This window comes from Pyxicephalus adspersus, chromosome Z (genome assembly GCF_032062135.1).
Source record: "Pyxicephalus adspersus chromosome Z, UCB_Pads_2.0, whole genome shotgun sequence".
In the NCBI taxonomy this organism is placed as follows: Eukaryota; Metazoa; Chordata; class Amphibia; order Anura; family Pyxicephalidae; genus Pyxicephalus; species Pyxicephalus adspersus.
The window spans coordinates 14,662,334-14,679,251 of NC_092871.1; the positions used below are offsets into that span (position 1 = coordinate 14,662,334).

The 16,918-nt window shown below is 36.0% G+C and overlaps 1 protein-coding gene across 1 annotated transcript; it reads right to left on the reverse strand.

Moving 5' to 3' along the window:
• Positions 1–3,173: 3,173 nt before the first annotated feature.
• On the reverse strand, positions 3,174–13,273 carry LOC140344149 (cytochrome P450 2G1-like). Its single transcript, XM_072431108.1, has 9 exons — positions 13,094–13,273; positions 10,643–10,805; positions 9,274–9,423; positions 8,747–8,907; positions 7,697–7,873; positions 7,258–7,399; positions 6,309–6,496; positions 4,193–4,334; positions 3,174–3,691 (listed from the first exon to the last, which is right to left on the reverse strand). The coding sequence occupies exons 1-9, from the start codon at positions 13,271–13,273 to the stop codon at positions 3,510–3,512; spliced, it is 1,485 nt and encodes a 494-aa protein (XP_072287209.1). The 3' UTR covers positions 3,174–3,509.
• Positions 13,274–16,918: the final 3,645 nt, after the last annotated feature.

The following is a 16,918-nucleotide window of genomic DNA, read 5'->3' on the forward strand; positions in this document are numbered from 1 at the left end:
TAAAAGGAGAGGGCAGTAGCACATTTCAAGGACCCTATGTCCAACATTAAGGTATGTTTTTTTGTATTGGACTCATTTCTTTTTTTCTAAATATTACCCACGGACTTTAGACATACTGTATAAAGTATGGTAACTGATGGACATGAAAGAACAATTATTTGGAGATTAAACTGGACAGTCAGCAAAATGCAAGCACAAGACTAAGTGTCCTTAAACTCCATTAAACCAGGATAGACAGGGAGGTTGAAGTTCCTCAGTGGGCACATAGACAGCAGTACCTGACTGGCAGACCATGAAGAGTCAGGAATATGACAGATACAAGAAGACTACTTGTAGATCTAGATGTATAATTAGGTATCTATGTGCACATATTGACTGACTGAACCTTCTACTGTTCATTAAAGGAGAAAGTCATTTTAGGTGAGGACTTCTCAGAAATAACCATTATATATATACATTTTACATTTACAGACAATGATGATGGCATTGTACATATGGACATTGATAGGGAGGTCAAGATGCTGAATTGGTGTTTCCTGGGAAAGCTAGAGTCTTAGGGGGTCTCTCATGTTACCATTGTTCTTTTAGAATGCGCTTCACTTCATCTCAGCAGATTCTGGGAAAAGAGAGTCCTGGGTTTGTCCTCAGTCCTCGTCCATAACTCTATGTTGCAGCTATCGAGATGTTTCTGCAGTGAAGAAAAATAGCAAACCCATGGACTGAGCCATAAAATCTGCTAACTTTTATTGTATGATTTTTTCTGTTTGTTTATATTATAAAAAGTTTTTAGAGGACTTCACTATTCGAAGTGCATTATTTTCCTTTATTACTTTTAATATTTTCTTACAATACATTTTCTCATAAAGGATGTGCTGTAAAATTACATTTTTAGGTAATAGTTGGTTGAAAGTTTCCTGTATAATCTTTTGCATCTGTGTCATATTTGGTTGTTTGGCTAAAGTAGACTTTGATATCCTGGTTTATGAGACACTTTATATTTGTGGCTTTCAAGGGACAAATAATTCAGATGCTGACAACATCATTAAGGATGCTGCTGATGGCATCCATCTTCCAAACAGAAGAATATTCTGAATGTTAATAAATGTTTATTTAGTTTCTTGACTCTTTTAATTGCTTTGCCTAGATCCTCCATAGTTTAGCTTCCACCTAGGCATTGAATGTCTGAGGATTTATTAGATCCTATCCCCCTGCTCTGTTCACCACCAGGAGTAAAGAAAACTAGTTCAAACTTCTGGATGTAAAATAGCTTGTAACTCACTGGACTTATTTTCATGTAACAGAACCAGTGCTTGGCTTTTTAGCAGCCATCAACTGCCTATGCTCAGTCCCAGCAGCAAAGAGAACAAATGCCTAAATTCTAAAAACTAAACTTTACTATATTACAGATTACCTGTCATTATATGTGGCTGCTGCTTCATTGAGTTGTATTCATGCATTCAACTGCATCTGAGTTGTTTAATTTAAAATTAATTGTAGTACAGAACCAAAATTAGAAAAAAGTTTTCTCTGTCCAAATATTTATGGACCTAACTGTATGTTGAAAGTCCAGCTTGATAAATTGAAGAATTTAGTTACGAAATGAATGTTGTGGTTTTTAGATTTAGATATGCTTTAGGTGTAAGAAGTGGTGAGTTACATTAACAGCAAAACAGTTTTTGTGCCCTGCATAGAAAAACCATAGGTTAACTTTACCTAAGTTCTACCCCATGACTGTACTAGAATTTCAACTTATTCTCAGCAACTTGTAATTTGGCCATAGATCATTTTTTCTATGGCTACGTACATACATTATATTTTTGTCTTTGGAAAGGATTTTTCAGGATCCTTTCCAGTGACAAAAGACTGAAAGATGCATGAAGGAGCATTGTACATACAGCGCTGTTATGCTCATGTACTCACTGCTCTTCTTCACTTGTATTACGATCGTTTGTGGATCTGCCAGGGCAGATCCATGAATGATGTCAGACGAGAGCTATACACACGTCAGATTTTTGTCCAAATCAGCCCTAAAGGGATAATTGGATGAGAATAATCTGACGTGTGTACGTAGCCTTAAATTTAAACTACATGCACACGTGCAATAATTATTGTTGGAATCGAATGACTAAGGTCCGCTCATCATATAATCGTAAACAAAAAAAGTGCACAATGACGCCAATGAACGAGGATTGATGCTGGAAACGAATGACTGTCCTGGCGGATCTGATTGGACGTCGATTGTTCGCAATCTATTGTGTGTACAGTCGTTCAGTGATCCTGGATGGTTCTCTGGATGGCAGTACACTTTCTCCTATACATGCCACTTCTTGGATTGTTCAAACAATCATATCTAGCCTGTGTACACTATTGATGGATTATATTTGAATGATCATATCGTTACAGCATGTACGAAATTGTGCACAATACGATGGTTCAAAATAATCGTGCATAATCGTTACACGCACGTGTGTACCTGGCTTTAGCTTTTGTTTTTATCATTGTTAGCATTATTGTTCTACCCTTTTCCCAGCTGAGAAGTATTGTTTTGTACTTCTTGCTAGGCTCTGCTTTCCTTTCCATCCCAATACAACCATGACAGGCTGGGTCTTGCCCTTGGCTTTTGTTCTGCTGTATGCCAAGGCTTAGGAAGGCTATACAAATTTTTAACCACTTTAATGACATAAGATGGTCCCCAATGACCTGGTTTTACAACCTTTTCTGAACCCAAGAGTACACAGTTCTTTTTTGATTTAGCTTTGTGATGCTACCCAGCTCATTTTAAAGGTTTTGTTTTGTGAACATAAATTGAAAACCAACATAAGACATTCTTCCCTCCTGGCATAGTCTTCAATCTACTTTTCACTATCAGAATAGGAAGACAAAAGGAAGATAAATTGTTCAATGGGGATAATGGGTTCTGGTAACAGTGTTTCCCTTATCTTGATGTGCTTGCCTCTGACTTGCTGATTTGTCTACCAATGAGACAATATAAAAAATCCCAGGCAGATCTTCCAAACATTTCTTTCCACTCAAAAACTGAAAGAAAATATTCTAGATTTACTTTAAGGGTTGTTTTAATTTTTTTTGCTGTACTATGGAATAGAGAATCACAAGCTATGGATTTGTGTCCTGCAGTATTCTGGAGTGATGTGTTACATCAAATGAAATAATTCCACTTGCCAAGACTTTACTATAAAAATTAAAGATCAGTTTGTTCTACCAGGAACTTTATTTTACATTCAAAAGTATTTAACAATAATTTATTCACTTCTCAGGTCTAGCAATACATACAAACATTTATCCTGGGAGAAATTTCACACAAACAAGGGATGAACATACAAAAATCAGTCAAATATTGTCCTTTGTTTCAATTAAATTCAGGATCCCAGAAGGTGCCATTGACGAGGTAGTTTTTGTTTGTAGCATTGACTATTGGAATATTGTTTACAAATTGTAAAGTGGTACATGCTCAAGAAGCAGGAACAAGATATCCAATGATAGTAGGTTTCTCAGCGAGGAACAGCCAGCATCTCGTATTTGTGAGGTCTGGAAGCGTTTGTGTTGGGCTCTGGTGTAATTTCTATGTACTTTCTGTCCACAGTGGGCTCCAGAGTAAACCTTTGCAGAATGGTTGTAATAAAAAGGAAGAGTTCCATGCGAGCCAGACCCTCCCCCAAGCACACACGTTTTCCTGGAAAAAGAAGAAAGAAAATACATCAAGAATGACTACACTACTAAAAGCAAATATTTTGCTATAGGCTTGAGCATTTTTCAAATTGTAATTTTTACTGGCAAGTTGTGTGGGTTATGTATCTAGAGCAGCATTTCTAAACCATTTTAGAAGGGTGGAAATCTTTCAGATTTTCAGGGAGCCCTTGCTATAATTACTGTATTTACATCTCACAGTAAATTAGCACCGTGATCAGTGGGAAGATGTCTCCATGAGACCAGCCATTGGAGGGCTTGAAAGATTACACACCGTTAAATGTTATAACCAGAGACATTTAGTGTACATGGCAAAGAAAGTAGGTGAAAACACTGAAGAAAATACCAAGCTTTTGTTAGATCAGGAATATATTAATATTTCTAAGACACTTTTTTGGATATACAGATACATTGGTGTGTTAAGTTCTGCTTTAGGACACCACAGAAATTTAACAATGATTAGCTATTATTAACTATACCACGGTACCTGCTGAAAATGGCAAAAAGGCGTCATTCTTCTTGAAGGTGCCATTCTCATTAAGGAAATGTCCAGGGTCAAATTTATCAGGGTTCTTAAACTGTGTTGGGTCCTTTAGGACTGAAGTTAGCATTGGAAACACCAAAGTTCCCTAAAAAATAAAGAATTAAATTGGTTACTGGAGATGGAAGAAGATAAAAGTGGAGGAGGTATTTTAATGCCTAGAAGGAATGCAAACAGTTTATGACATTTTTAATAAAGATAGCTCTACAATTATACATTTTATCCCTTACAATTCTACATTCAGTGATTTAGGTTTTATGAGAACATAATGTAAACTGCATAATCTTCCCAGCTTGTTTAAAAATTTGCTCTGAGCTGCATTGTGCATTAACAAAAAAAAACACATCAATGTAGGCTATCTCTTTAGCTTGTTATATAAATATATTAAAATGTGCAAGTTTTAAGAAACGTTAAACTTAACTTCTTAAAGGAATGTAAAGATGTTATACAAATGTAATGAAACATCAAAGCTCACCACTGCTGGAGGTGGTAGACTATCTGGGGCAAGCCTAGGTGGAATGGGTTTCTTAAAATAATTTGGTATTAGTGGGCAAATGTTTTCCACCCTGGATCTGATCCATGCAAGGTTTGCTGGGTCATCTAGGTTCACCCATGACAGTCTATCTTCTCCAACATTGGTGAGCTTTGATAAATCAGGCCATTTGTGTACACACGCAAACAGAGTATACATGAAGAAAAGGTGTCAGTGAGAAACCCTTTCCTTGCCTGAAACTTGCATCTTTAAATATAATTGATTAGTCAATAAAAAGTTTTACCTGCAAGGCTGTTTCTTGCCAATGTCAATGGTTAACACAGTACCACATACTACCACCACTCACCACTCAGTCTGGTATTTCTAGTCAGACTTGGGTCAACTGGTGGGATCCAATATTCTACTTTTGAAAATCATTGAGACAGTTTTTTGGGGTGGCTGATGGATCCAGGGGCATTGAGATGGTGAAGCATGGCATCACAAAAACTTAACTAATGGCATCTAATATCTTAACTAAGATATGCCTCCAGGGTTCAAGGTAATTTTCTTCAGGTCATTTCTCACAGCACAAGCAAAAATACCTTATTCAAAGTTCTTCCATTATCTTCAAGTTAGGAACTTTGTGCCAGAAATACACCATAGTTTTTTTCTTTTACCCCCTCTACTACCCCCCCTGTACATTTACAGTCAGCGGGCTCCAAAGAGTTATTGCCCTGGTAAATAACCTTTCAGTTACTAGTCAAGTCAATTTTCGTATGCTATGCAATGGGAGAAGGACCTCAATTAGACCCTAGGCCCTGACAGATGAAAGACAATTTGGAAGTCTATCTTATTCCAATGCTACAGCCAAAGAAGCCAAATATATGCTTTTGTGTTGTGCTGAAATATGGTACCTGCTAGGCTCCAAAAGTTTGCCCACTCTACAAGTAGCACATGTTTCCAGGGTTGCCTGACTGCTAGTTCACTTTTTCATATATGGTGGACGTGTTCCAAAATCCATTAGTTTTGGATTTTGCGTTTCAAAACATTGGCTGCTGAAAGCACACATCCTGGTTTTCTTTTCAATACATGTTTTGCAAAATTATATTAGACTCAATGTTAAGCTTCAGGACTGCAAGGAGCCACGATTTTTCTACCTTGTGCTATGAGATTCACTCACTCAATGTGTATTTCTGTCTTCTACCTATTGTACAGCTTGGTTTGTTATGTGTTACTTAACTTGCTTTGTGATGTTTTTGTTAACCTCTTTTTGTGGCCGTTGTTCATTTTGTGACCCCCTTACTGTTGTATCAGAACTATTTAATTGCATTGACATATCATATTATTTGAAAAATCTATTTACAATCTATTGAAAATGAAAAAAAAAATAAATCCAACAGAGTATGACATCTCTGTTTATGCTCACCTTGCCCCCTCCCAGGGTCCTGTACTTCAGGACCTGTCATTCTCATAAAGTATACTAATCTAATGCCAGGATTTTTTAAAATTTAATCTAATAAAATACCCTTTAAGATAAACAGACAAAGGACATAAATATCTCAGACCATTTTAAAACTCTGAAAAGTGCACCTTTGGAATGTGATATCCTCTAAATGTGGTGTCTTTGCTGGTTGCATGGATTACCCCTGCTGGTACAATATCAGCAAATCTCTGGATTTCATGGATGACGGCATCTGTATACGGCATTTTACTTCTGTCCTCCACTGATGGACACCGATCATTGCCTATTACATTGTCAATCTCTTTATGGATCCTCTCTGAAACACAGAGAAGGAAATGATGTCAAACATTTTCACATATTGATTATGTGATGAAAGATCAGTGGTAAATTTTAAGTGTTTGATTTGCCACAAAATAAAAAACACAGCAAATTATTAAACCCTTAAGGAAAGACTGGGAGTTCATCTTTAATCTTTTGCATTTTTTTTTCTCATGCTGAGGTAATTCAGCCTAATTTCAACAATATAGGCAGGGTTTGCTGGAAAGAATAATTGTAAGAAATGAAAACATTCAGCAAAATATTTTTGCTAACCAGTAAATAGAACAAATGGGCTAGTGAGTTTAAGGTAAAGCAAATAGTATATTCCAACATTACCTTTGCCATTACTGGGCCCTTGTGCAAAAATGGCTTGGGACTTCTCTCCCTGCTGTGCTGACTCAGGGCCCCTGTGGGAATAGGAGGGCCGGGAGCCCTTGTGCAGTGGCACACTTTGCACCTCTTTATGTGGACTGTGTGTTGCTTAGAAATGTTTGTATGAAAAGCTAAATAAGGTCCTCTGTCAACAAGCACCAGTTTGAAATAATTTTGATATGCTTCTGAAATCATTTATTCATAGGTGCATTTGACATACAGTTGTCCTCATTCTGACCTGAATTTGGCTTCAATGTGAATCTCTAAAGGATGTTATCCCTACTCTATGCATAGAGATTGATTTCCAATTCACATAGGAATGTAACTTTAAAATAACCACTGATTGGCAATCCCCTTTATTGTTCTGGTAGAAAGTTATGGTGTTACCTTGGATCTCAGGGTATTTGAGTAGTATTAAGAAACTATATCGCAGTGTTAAACTCGTAGTCTCAGTACCAGCAAAGAACAGGTCAACTACTGTTCCTACTAAGTTATCATTATGAAATTCTGTTTTTGGGTTGTTCTTTTCCTGAAAAAAAAACATTTAAGAGTCACTTTAGCAGTCAGTAAAACTTTTTTTTTTGCCCATCCAGTCCCCACTAATCCCACTAATAATGATATCCTAATTAAAAGAGGTACAACATCAGGTATCAAACTACATTAAAAGGTACGACAAAGCCATTGTATGTAAATGGTACAATTTAGTATCACTTGGTGCCATTGCAGTGCTTAAAAACATGCAGTAAAAGCTGAGATATTCTTCTAAAATGTTTCTAAATTTTGGAAAGAGATTAGATCTAAGACTAAGTATTGAAAACAACCTTACCTCTTCCATCTTTATAAGGAAGCAATCTATGAGATCACGTGGGCAGTTCTCATCCAATGTTCCCTTGTGAGGGTTCACCATATCTATGACAAAACGTCTGAGCTCTTCAAAATTTGCAAAAACTTTTTGGTGGGGGCCAGGGACATGGCTCAATATTTTTGGAAACAGGTTTAGAAGCTGGAAAAAATGCATTAAGATGTCAAATATTGAGTAATCTCAATTATGTTGTAAAAATTTCATTCTAAAATGCTGATCTTTGATATTTATGGTATTTTCTAACTTACAACCACGCTTGGAAAAAAATCTCCAAGTGTTGGGTTAGGATTTAAATGTCTTTGTGTACAACAAGGAAGGTAAAAAAAGTCCATATAGTGTTCTTTTTATAGAAGGTGTGCAGGTACTGCTTTATAAAGGACATTTTACATTAAAGTGTCAAAAAGTTTTCAAAAGTTTAATGTAAAATGAAGACATTTCTGTGTCTGCATTTTACATTAAATTTATAACACAAAAAACACTGGTTGTGTCCTATAATGTGTGGACACAAGGAAGGCCTGTCACTTAAACTGTCACAATCATATCACAGATTTTCACCTCTGAACACTTGTTTTCCCTATATATTTTATTAAATAGGTCTTAAAGCAATTACTAGGTCCTGGTGACCTTTGTAGGTGATAGAAAATCCACAATATTTGAAATTTCACACTAATGGCAGGTGAGAGAAAATATTTCAGTGGGAAAATCAATACAGTTTGCAACTAAGCAGTGAAACATCCCAAGAACACTACTGCTATCCACACATCTAAAGACTGATAATGGGTAAAACATTGTTTTTTGGGATTAGATATGTTTTAAATGGTTAAATAAGAGATTTGCTGAAATGCTAAGGCATTATAGCACTGGAAACCTGGGTCTAGTTTCTGCATCAAAGGGTACCATCTAAATAAAATTTGCATGTTATTTCTGCATTGAATATGACAGCAGTATAAATTAAAGTGTAGTGTACACTCATACAATTATTGCAATAAATAATAATAAATATAATATATTTACCTGGCCTAATCTGGAGCCCAGAATGTTAACCAATTCATGAATTAGTGTCAGAAGGGTCATAAACCTTTTATCTTCATAGTCAAATCTCTCTCCGAATACAACTGAGCAGATGACATTGGACACAGCCAGTCTTAGCAGATGAACCGGGTCAATTGGCTTATCTGGTATTACACAAATAAAACTAATCAGAAATTTCCTTCCCAACAACAGTATTCAGGATTTAGCAAGCCATCCAGTTGTTTAAGGACCTTGAATAAAAACTCTAAAAAGCAGAAAAATGTAAAAGCAATAATACATCAATTTGACATAAACAAAGGAAATGACAAGTATGTCCATATAACAGCCCCAATAATTTACAGATTTTTTAATCACATGCTAGGGCATATAATTCAAGATGCTACTCTAGCAATAGCAAACTTTGGAGGTGTTAAAAATGAATAGTTATGACAGTTAAGAAATATTAAATATTTCCATGTAAAAGAGGGTTCATGGCCACCACTAGGCTAATTTAGCATTATTCCACCTGCCTTTAATCTTCATAAATCTGTCCTTGAGATACTGAGCTTCTTCTTGAATTCTCTCCTCGACGCTCCTCTTCCCCATCCCAAAATTTCTCAGCGTTGTCAGGGAAAATCGTCGCAGTATCTTCCACCTCTCTCCATTGCTCATGGCCACCCCTGACAAAATGGAAAGATTTTATACATTTTGCTCTTTGAGACTCTGAAAAAGGGACACACTTTAATCAGTAAATTATGAACTATTTTTGTATTTTTTTCTTTACAGCCCTCTAATGTAAACAAACAGCAGGTGTTTCTAAATTATTAGAAAACATTGCAATTTTAGAATAAATAACCTAAGGGACCAATGGCATCACTGTTTTGATGTCTGTACCTATGCCCCCCCCCCCACCCCTTACTATCCAATAGCAACAGTATAAGCATGTTGTCACTAATAAACAATGGATTCCAGTGTTCTCCCCAGACCCTTCTAGTTGGGAACACAGCCCAGCACTTTTCAGTAACCACCCAGCTGTTTTTGAGTGGTTACCAAAAGTTGAGTCACTATACAGGGGCAGCCATCCGCTTACAGCTTCTTCCTACCCAGCTTAAAAAAGTTCTGGGGAGAACACTGGGATTCTACCAGGTGGAATGGGTGCATACATTGTTTATAATTCTAACCAACTCATCACTAGCCATAATAATTAATGAAAGATTGGGTTCCTTGTATGTGCTTCCATGTCAGGTATTTAAATATGACTAGAGTTTAACTATACAGGTAATCCTTGGGTTACATACGAGATAGGGACTATAAGTTTGTTCTTTATTGAATTTGTATGTCGGAACAGGTACATTTTTTTAATAAATGCAATTAGGACAGATTTTTGTTGCAACAAACTTTTAGGCAGCGTGGTGTCAGTTACTGTAAAAAAAATCCTCACTGTGAGCTAATCACAAACAAAGCAAAAAAACAAACCCCCAAAAAAACTTTATGGAGCCTAGACATTTATTAACTTCTGCTGTGCTTTGATATGCAAAAAAAAAACAACTGCAGAGTTTGTCTTTGTCAATAAAGAGTTACAAGAGGTTGAAGAACAGCAAAAGATTTCTTCTGAAAGTCATGTGAATCGCCCCCTCTTCCCCATCAAGCCTCCGTCCTGCACACGAATGAGCAGGAAAGCCCTGTTTTTTATGTAGGAGTCATCCGTATGTCGGATGTCCTTAACAAGGGGACTACCTTTAATTTTTTTAATGAATGAATAAATAACCTTGCCATTACAATGATTACAAATTAGGTGAGTGTCTTCAGTTTAAAATAATATACATTTTTTTATTTGGTTTATATTGTACACATATATCAAAACAGTCTGTAAAGAAAATATTTGTTTTAGCATCTTACCAAAATCCTTAAAGATCAATTCCACCAAATCAACGTCACCTCTGTTGCTAAACGCATCACTGCGATCAACCAGAGCCTCCTTCACAGCATCGTAGCCAATCAGCATGACCGCTCGATGATTTCCCATGTAGAGTGTATACACAGGTCCGTATTTTTCACTTAACTGTTGATAGAGATTTGTATTTTCGAATCAGAGTTGTACAGAGTTGTTCAAAAGTTCAACCATGAGAATTTGGCCTACTGTAATTCTAAAGATTGTCTAAATGTTTTAGTCTGTATATAGGCATGACAAAATTTTAGAATTGTTGCAACCATACATGGAGAAGAATGAACAACTATTGATGGAGTGGAACAAACTTTTTGTTTAAAAGGAAGGATGAAATGCCTCCCCCTCTCTGAACTAAATATATACTCCTGGATCTGTTTCCATGTAAGGTTGTATTACACCTTAAAAAATGGTTTGAATAATGTTTTTAAAAGTAAGAGACGATTGATTGGTTCAAAGAATACTGGTAGACAAAAATAGTAGTGGCATATCAAAGAATTCAAACTCATATATGAAGGTTCTTTGAAAGTCATTCTTCTGATGAAGCTTTTTTAAGTAAAATGTGTCAAGAACAAAGTTGTATATGGTGAAAGAGAATAGGCACAATATATTGTTAGACCAGAAATACTTTGATGAATGAAGATAACATGTATAGAAGATATTGCTGTTTTTTGAGAAATTGTAAATAAATGATAATCATTTTTAATATATGTGCAATTGAAATGAAAAGTACCTAATAAAGGAATTGTATTTGACAATATGTACGTATCTCTTGCAAATGTAAGATACTGTACACTGTTATTTGCTATTTCAATAAGGCTTTATTTTGGAAAAAAAAAGTACCTAAAAAAACCCTCAACATAGGTTGTAAATCTTTTTTTAGGAATTGAATATGACAATATTTTTTATGAAGATCAAGACTTTAGTCCAGGAAACATGTCAGAATTTGCTAAATGGAATACCACCAAATCAGAATACATATTTGGATACACAATAAACAATTATTCTGCAATATTGCAATATGTATCTGATGATTACTACATGTTAAATCATTTTTTGGAGAATGTTTTGTATATTAAGGGATTTTTCTTGTATCAGGTTTTCTTTTATTAGGTTTATTAAAATAAAAGATTGTATGTAAATACAAGCAGCCATAAAACTTTGTTTATTTACCTGCTAACTAATATACCCTTAAAAAAAAAGCAAAAACATTGCATTTAAAATGTTAAAGTGCACATTTTCCAATACTAGAGAATCTGTTCAATTAAAATATTGTAGCTGCAAATTTTTATTTTAGGAATAATTTCTTTATGCTAAAGTTTTTTTTTCAAACCTATAGTATATTTTCTAAAAGATTAAAAAATGCAAAATTACATTTAATTGCAAACCCAATCATCCACAATTTTTTTCTGTTATATTGCATGCTCTTGTTTAGTTGCAAAAATAATGATACTTAAAGGGCGCAATTTATAAAACATGGAATCTGACATTCCCACAAACATTCCTTGGTAGGAATCAATTACTGCCTTTGAAACACATGGACCTGGAAAATTCCTGCAAGGGAATGTTTGAGAGAATTTCAGATTCCCTGTTTTAACAATTGAGCCCAACTTTGTCTGTAGGAAATGCTTTAAACAATAATCCGGTGAATATATATAAATATGTGTTACATGATTGCTGTTAACCTACAAATGCCTTAGGTGTGTGCATGCATAGGGTGGGGTTCTTATTTCTTTATTTAGTTAGATCCTATTTTTACTTTAACTTCGTACTATAAAATGGGGCTAAGAAGTTCCTGGTATAAATAATTTTATGTGTCATGTTCTCTTTATGGAGACTGCAAGTGTATATTAGAAAGGGGTCCTCATTGGTCAATAAAGAAGTGTGTGGGGAGAGGATTGAACAGGAACCAAGAGAAGCAGTCTGGCAATTTATCATTTTTCAAGAACAAAAAGTTCTGCCTAAACTATAAAATGTTTTTGGTTATTCCCATTTTCTCCCTCACCTGATTAGAGGTAAATTTGGCTTTTTTGCTGGCAATTAGTGCAGACCAGGTTGTATCTTTTCCTGACCAAGATTTCTTCCTACAATACCTCAATAGATCTAAATACTGCCTGTGATATTTTTTTCACTAACTGTTACATTTTTAGGTCAGGCTTTTCTGGGTCCATTCCCACTTCTCTGCTTTAAGCATTGCTGATGCACATATATTTGGCAGAATGTTCAAATATCTCTAAGGACAACAATCTCTGAGAAAAGAGCAAAAACAAAACATATTTGGATAATAAAATTGAGAAAGTAAATCAGATAAGGGTCAGAAAAGTGAGCTTTGGGGATAGGAAGGGGGAAGAAAAGAGTGAGAACGGTCATAAAACTATTTGATAGTGATTCCCATACTGGCTTACCTTTACTAAAGACTTTGGAAATTCAGTGGTACTGATCTGTAAAATGTTCCCCACAAGTGGCAGAGGGGTCGGCCCTGGTGGCAACTTCTTCTTCTTTACATTCATCCACCATTTAATCAAATACATTAGGAGAGTGACCCCAGAAACGAGGAGAAGTGTTCCTGCAACATTCACTGCCATTCTGACAATACTTGCTCTGTATTGTGAGCTCCTGCATTGCTTTATATATTAGTAGGGCGAGACTTGGCAGCATTCCATTGTCATGTGACCAGTGAGGACTAGCTGAGTGATTGGGTTTGGCTTAGTTACAGGCACATTGCATAATAGGTTGTACACATATACTAATCATTACTTACTCTACAGGTGTTTAAATGTGAATATGAAATACAATATCTGTACAGCAGAGAATGAAGCTCCTTGACCATTGTAAAAGGGAGGCTTGACTGCTGGAAACATGTATAGGAGGTACAGATAGTTTAAATGGATCCACCCTAGGGGGTCCTATTGTTGAATTAAAAAGATAGATTATAAGGTTAAAGAAAATAAAGGTGGAGTAAATAAACTATTTCCAAAGAAGGATGGTGGATTTACTGGCTCATTTTGGAACCAAAAATCAAGGCTTGAAGGGCCTGCCCACGCTCCCTCCAAATTGTTTCCCAGTTTGTATCTTCTTGTACAGGATCTCACAGGTTTATTGTTTTTGTACCTCGCCAGGTAACATTGGTTTGGCTTTAAGTCCTTTGAGAATGTGAACTGGTTTAAAGCCAGTTGGGAACTGATGGTGAAGACATATTGATAAAGTTTTAAATTGGGTGCTTACAGCATTGCTGGGACCAGCACAAAATTATGGTTTTAGAAAAATCTGTTTGGTTGGGTAATATTTTGGTTTAAATCAAAAAAAGCTGTGGCCTTGCCCCCTCAACAAATATAATATTGTATTATAAATAAAATATATTATTGTATTGTAAATATAGGAATTTAAGGTTTTTTTAAAAAAACTGCTTAGTTTCTATTGTAAAATATAGGTGCATAGACCAAACATTCATCCAAAGTCTTCTTTAGAATTACTAGAGTTGACTAATCTGAGATAATGTTCCACAGAAAAAAGAATTGCATGAAAAGTGTCATGCTTGAGAGTCTACAAAATTTTGGCTATTAGCTTTTATCCTCCATAAACATCCATTGCCCCCTTCATCTTCAGTTCCTCCTTTCCAAAGCTCCTTATACTTGGCTACATAGAAATATAAAGTGATGGCAGAAAAGAAGACTAAATGGTTTGTGGACCTTATGAATCCTTTGGGGGAATCTTTTGTTTGCTTTTTCTTTCCCAGCCCTGGCAGCTTTCATCCTTCCCAACAATTACCCCAAATCATTTCCTTCATCCAAAAACCTGCCCCCAAACCTTTTCATCTCTAATCAATACCAGCTTTAATTTCAACAATTAGCCCTTATATTTCCTTCTACACTTAGTTCCTTCTCCCATATCTCTTAATTTTAGTCGTTGTGTAACTGCTTCTCATCAGCTTCTATACTTCCAACAATTACCCATTCCCATTGTTCCCACTATCATAATGTTATGGTCCTTAAGCCACCAACAAACGTGCAATTAATGTTGTTGGAAAAGATCCTTTCCAACGACTAAGGACTGCATGATGCATGAACTAGTGCTATACATACAGCACCATTCTGCCCTATGGAGAGGGAAGGGGGAGAACAATGAATCGGCACCCTTCTCTTGCATTAGGATCGTTCGTTGTCTATAGTCAACAGATCCACCAGGACGGTCGTTCGGATGATGGATGACGGACGCTGTACACACGCCAGATTCTCGTCCGATATCAGCCCTGAGCCGAAAATCATTGGACATGTGTACCCAGCTTTACACACATCTGTTGGTGTTCTAATTCGGGTTGTCCTTATATTCGACCCAAATACGGCTGTTGGAATTCGGGTGGACCCAACCCCGATAAAGAAATATTATGATACATTTGTTACATTTTTCTTTTTACCACTGTGAGAAACTGGAAAGTGTGTTACAGAGTAAGAGATACTTTTGGGGCATCCTCCTAATGATTGCAGCTGTTAATTAACCTGTAGTGCCCGGGGGATCGTAGTGGAATTGCAGAGTTTATCTTTGTGGTCACAGCTGTTACTGCAGGCAATCCCCGGGCACTAGAAGTTGAATGGGGACAAGTATTCCCATTCATCACATCTAGTGTCCTGTGTTCTTGGATAGAGAAACTCTATCCAAGAACACATTCAACTAGTAAAGGGCTGCAAGAGCAATCTGATTGCTCTCGCAGCCCTTAATAGTCCTTAAAAATAACCTGAATTCTCCCACCATTGACTTCAATGGTGTTCAAATTTGGCATTCGATCACCCGAACAATATCTCACTATTGGATCGAATAGCTGTGGAATCGAATAGTGAGATATTCAACCAACACTACTCTTCATCTTTCTCTAAAAATAATATCCCCATCAACTTCCATTACCACAAAAATTGACCTCCGCTGTTCCCTTCAACATCAGATCATGCTCTTCATAACACCTTACTTTTGTTTTGATTCCCAAACCCCTTTAGCTTCTATTACCCATGGATCATGGCCCTGTTATCAGTTTATGCCTACCACACCTCTTTACCTCTGTCCGAATTTCAAGTTCTAATGCACAACAATCAGCTATTGCTTCCGCCCTCTCAAATAATTGTAAACTCTGAAATGCTTCGGAAGCCATATTAATGTAAAAGTATTCATACATATGTCTGTGCAAATGCATTATTAAACAATGAACCAGCGTGCATAATTCAATTTCTTTAAACCAGTTTTTTGGGGTTTTTTTTTTGGAAAACTAAGCAATCAGGTTGGAAACACAAAATGTTTGATTGTAGTTTTTTTCCATTCATTTTTTTTTTTTTTTCTAAAAAATACATTGTGTTACAGGAAGTATTGTGATGTCAGACACTATTGTGATTTCTTCTTCATGATTTTTTACCACAGTACTTTTTGTATTATTCAGAATTAACAACCTTACAAACTTTGCTTGTTTACCAGACCTGCTAAAAATCCTGACATCAACACTCAGCTAACCTAAACTTATAATCTTCCCTATCAAATATGTGTTTAACACAATAAATTATCTGCAGTTTTTACTGCCTTTCATTAAATGACTCAACCTGCAGATTTATGAACTGTTATAATAGAGTTAAGCAGTGAAAGTGTCAAAGTACTGACTAAAGGAACAATCAGAATAACACCCATTTATGGGTATTTGTGTGTTTGTGTGTAAGCTCCAGGAGTGACCTTCACTTATTTGGCCCCTTCTACCAAGTTAAATCGCCATTGGGAATGTTTTGTTGTTTCTGTTTAATAACTAAAAACACGTGTTCATCCTCGCTATGATGCAATGAGCTCCTTATTTCCTGTGCTCTTTGACTTTTATGACTCTTGTCATTATCATTCTTGATTATCTGTTTTGACTAAAAATAGAATTGCTGAGTTCAGCAGTCCTAACATATTTCTAGGTCTAGAGTGATAATGTTACTGCTCCAGTACTGCTTTTTTCCTCAATGTTGGGTGCTAATGCCTCAAAAAAAAAACATGTTACATTTTCCCTTTTTTGTCCATTTTGGTGCATTGATTGTCTATTTTTTTTTAATAGGCTACCTATATGCAATTTTTGGTTTCATACACTCCGCCACCCTAGAGAAATTGGGGTTCAAAGATCAGAAGCAGACAGGGTAGCATAGTATGATAGTTATAGATTTGTGACTGTTGGGTATATATTTAGGGGCCCCGCCCCAATGTTCTTTGCTACATACTAGACA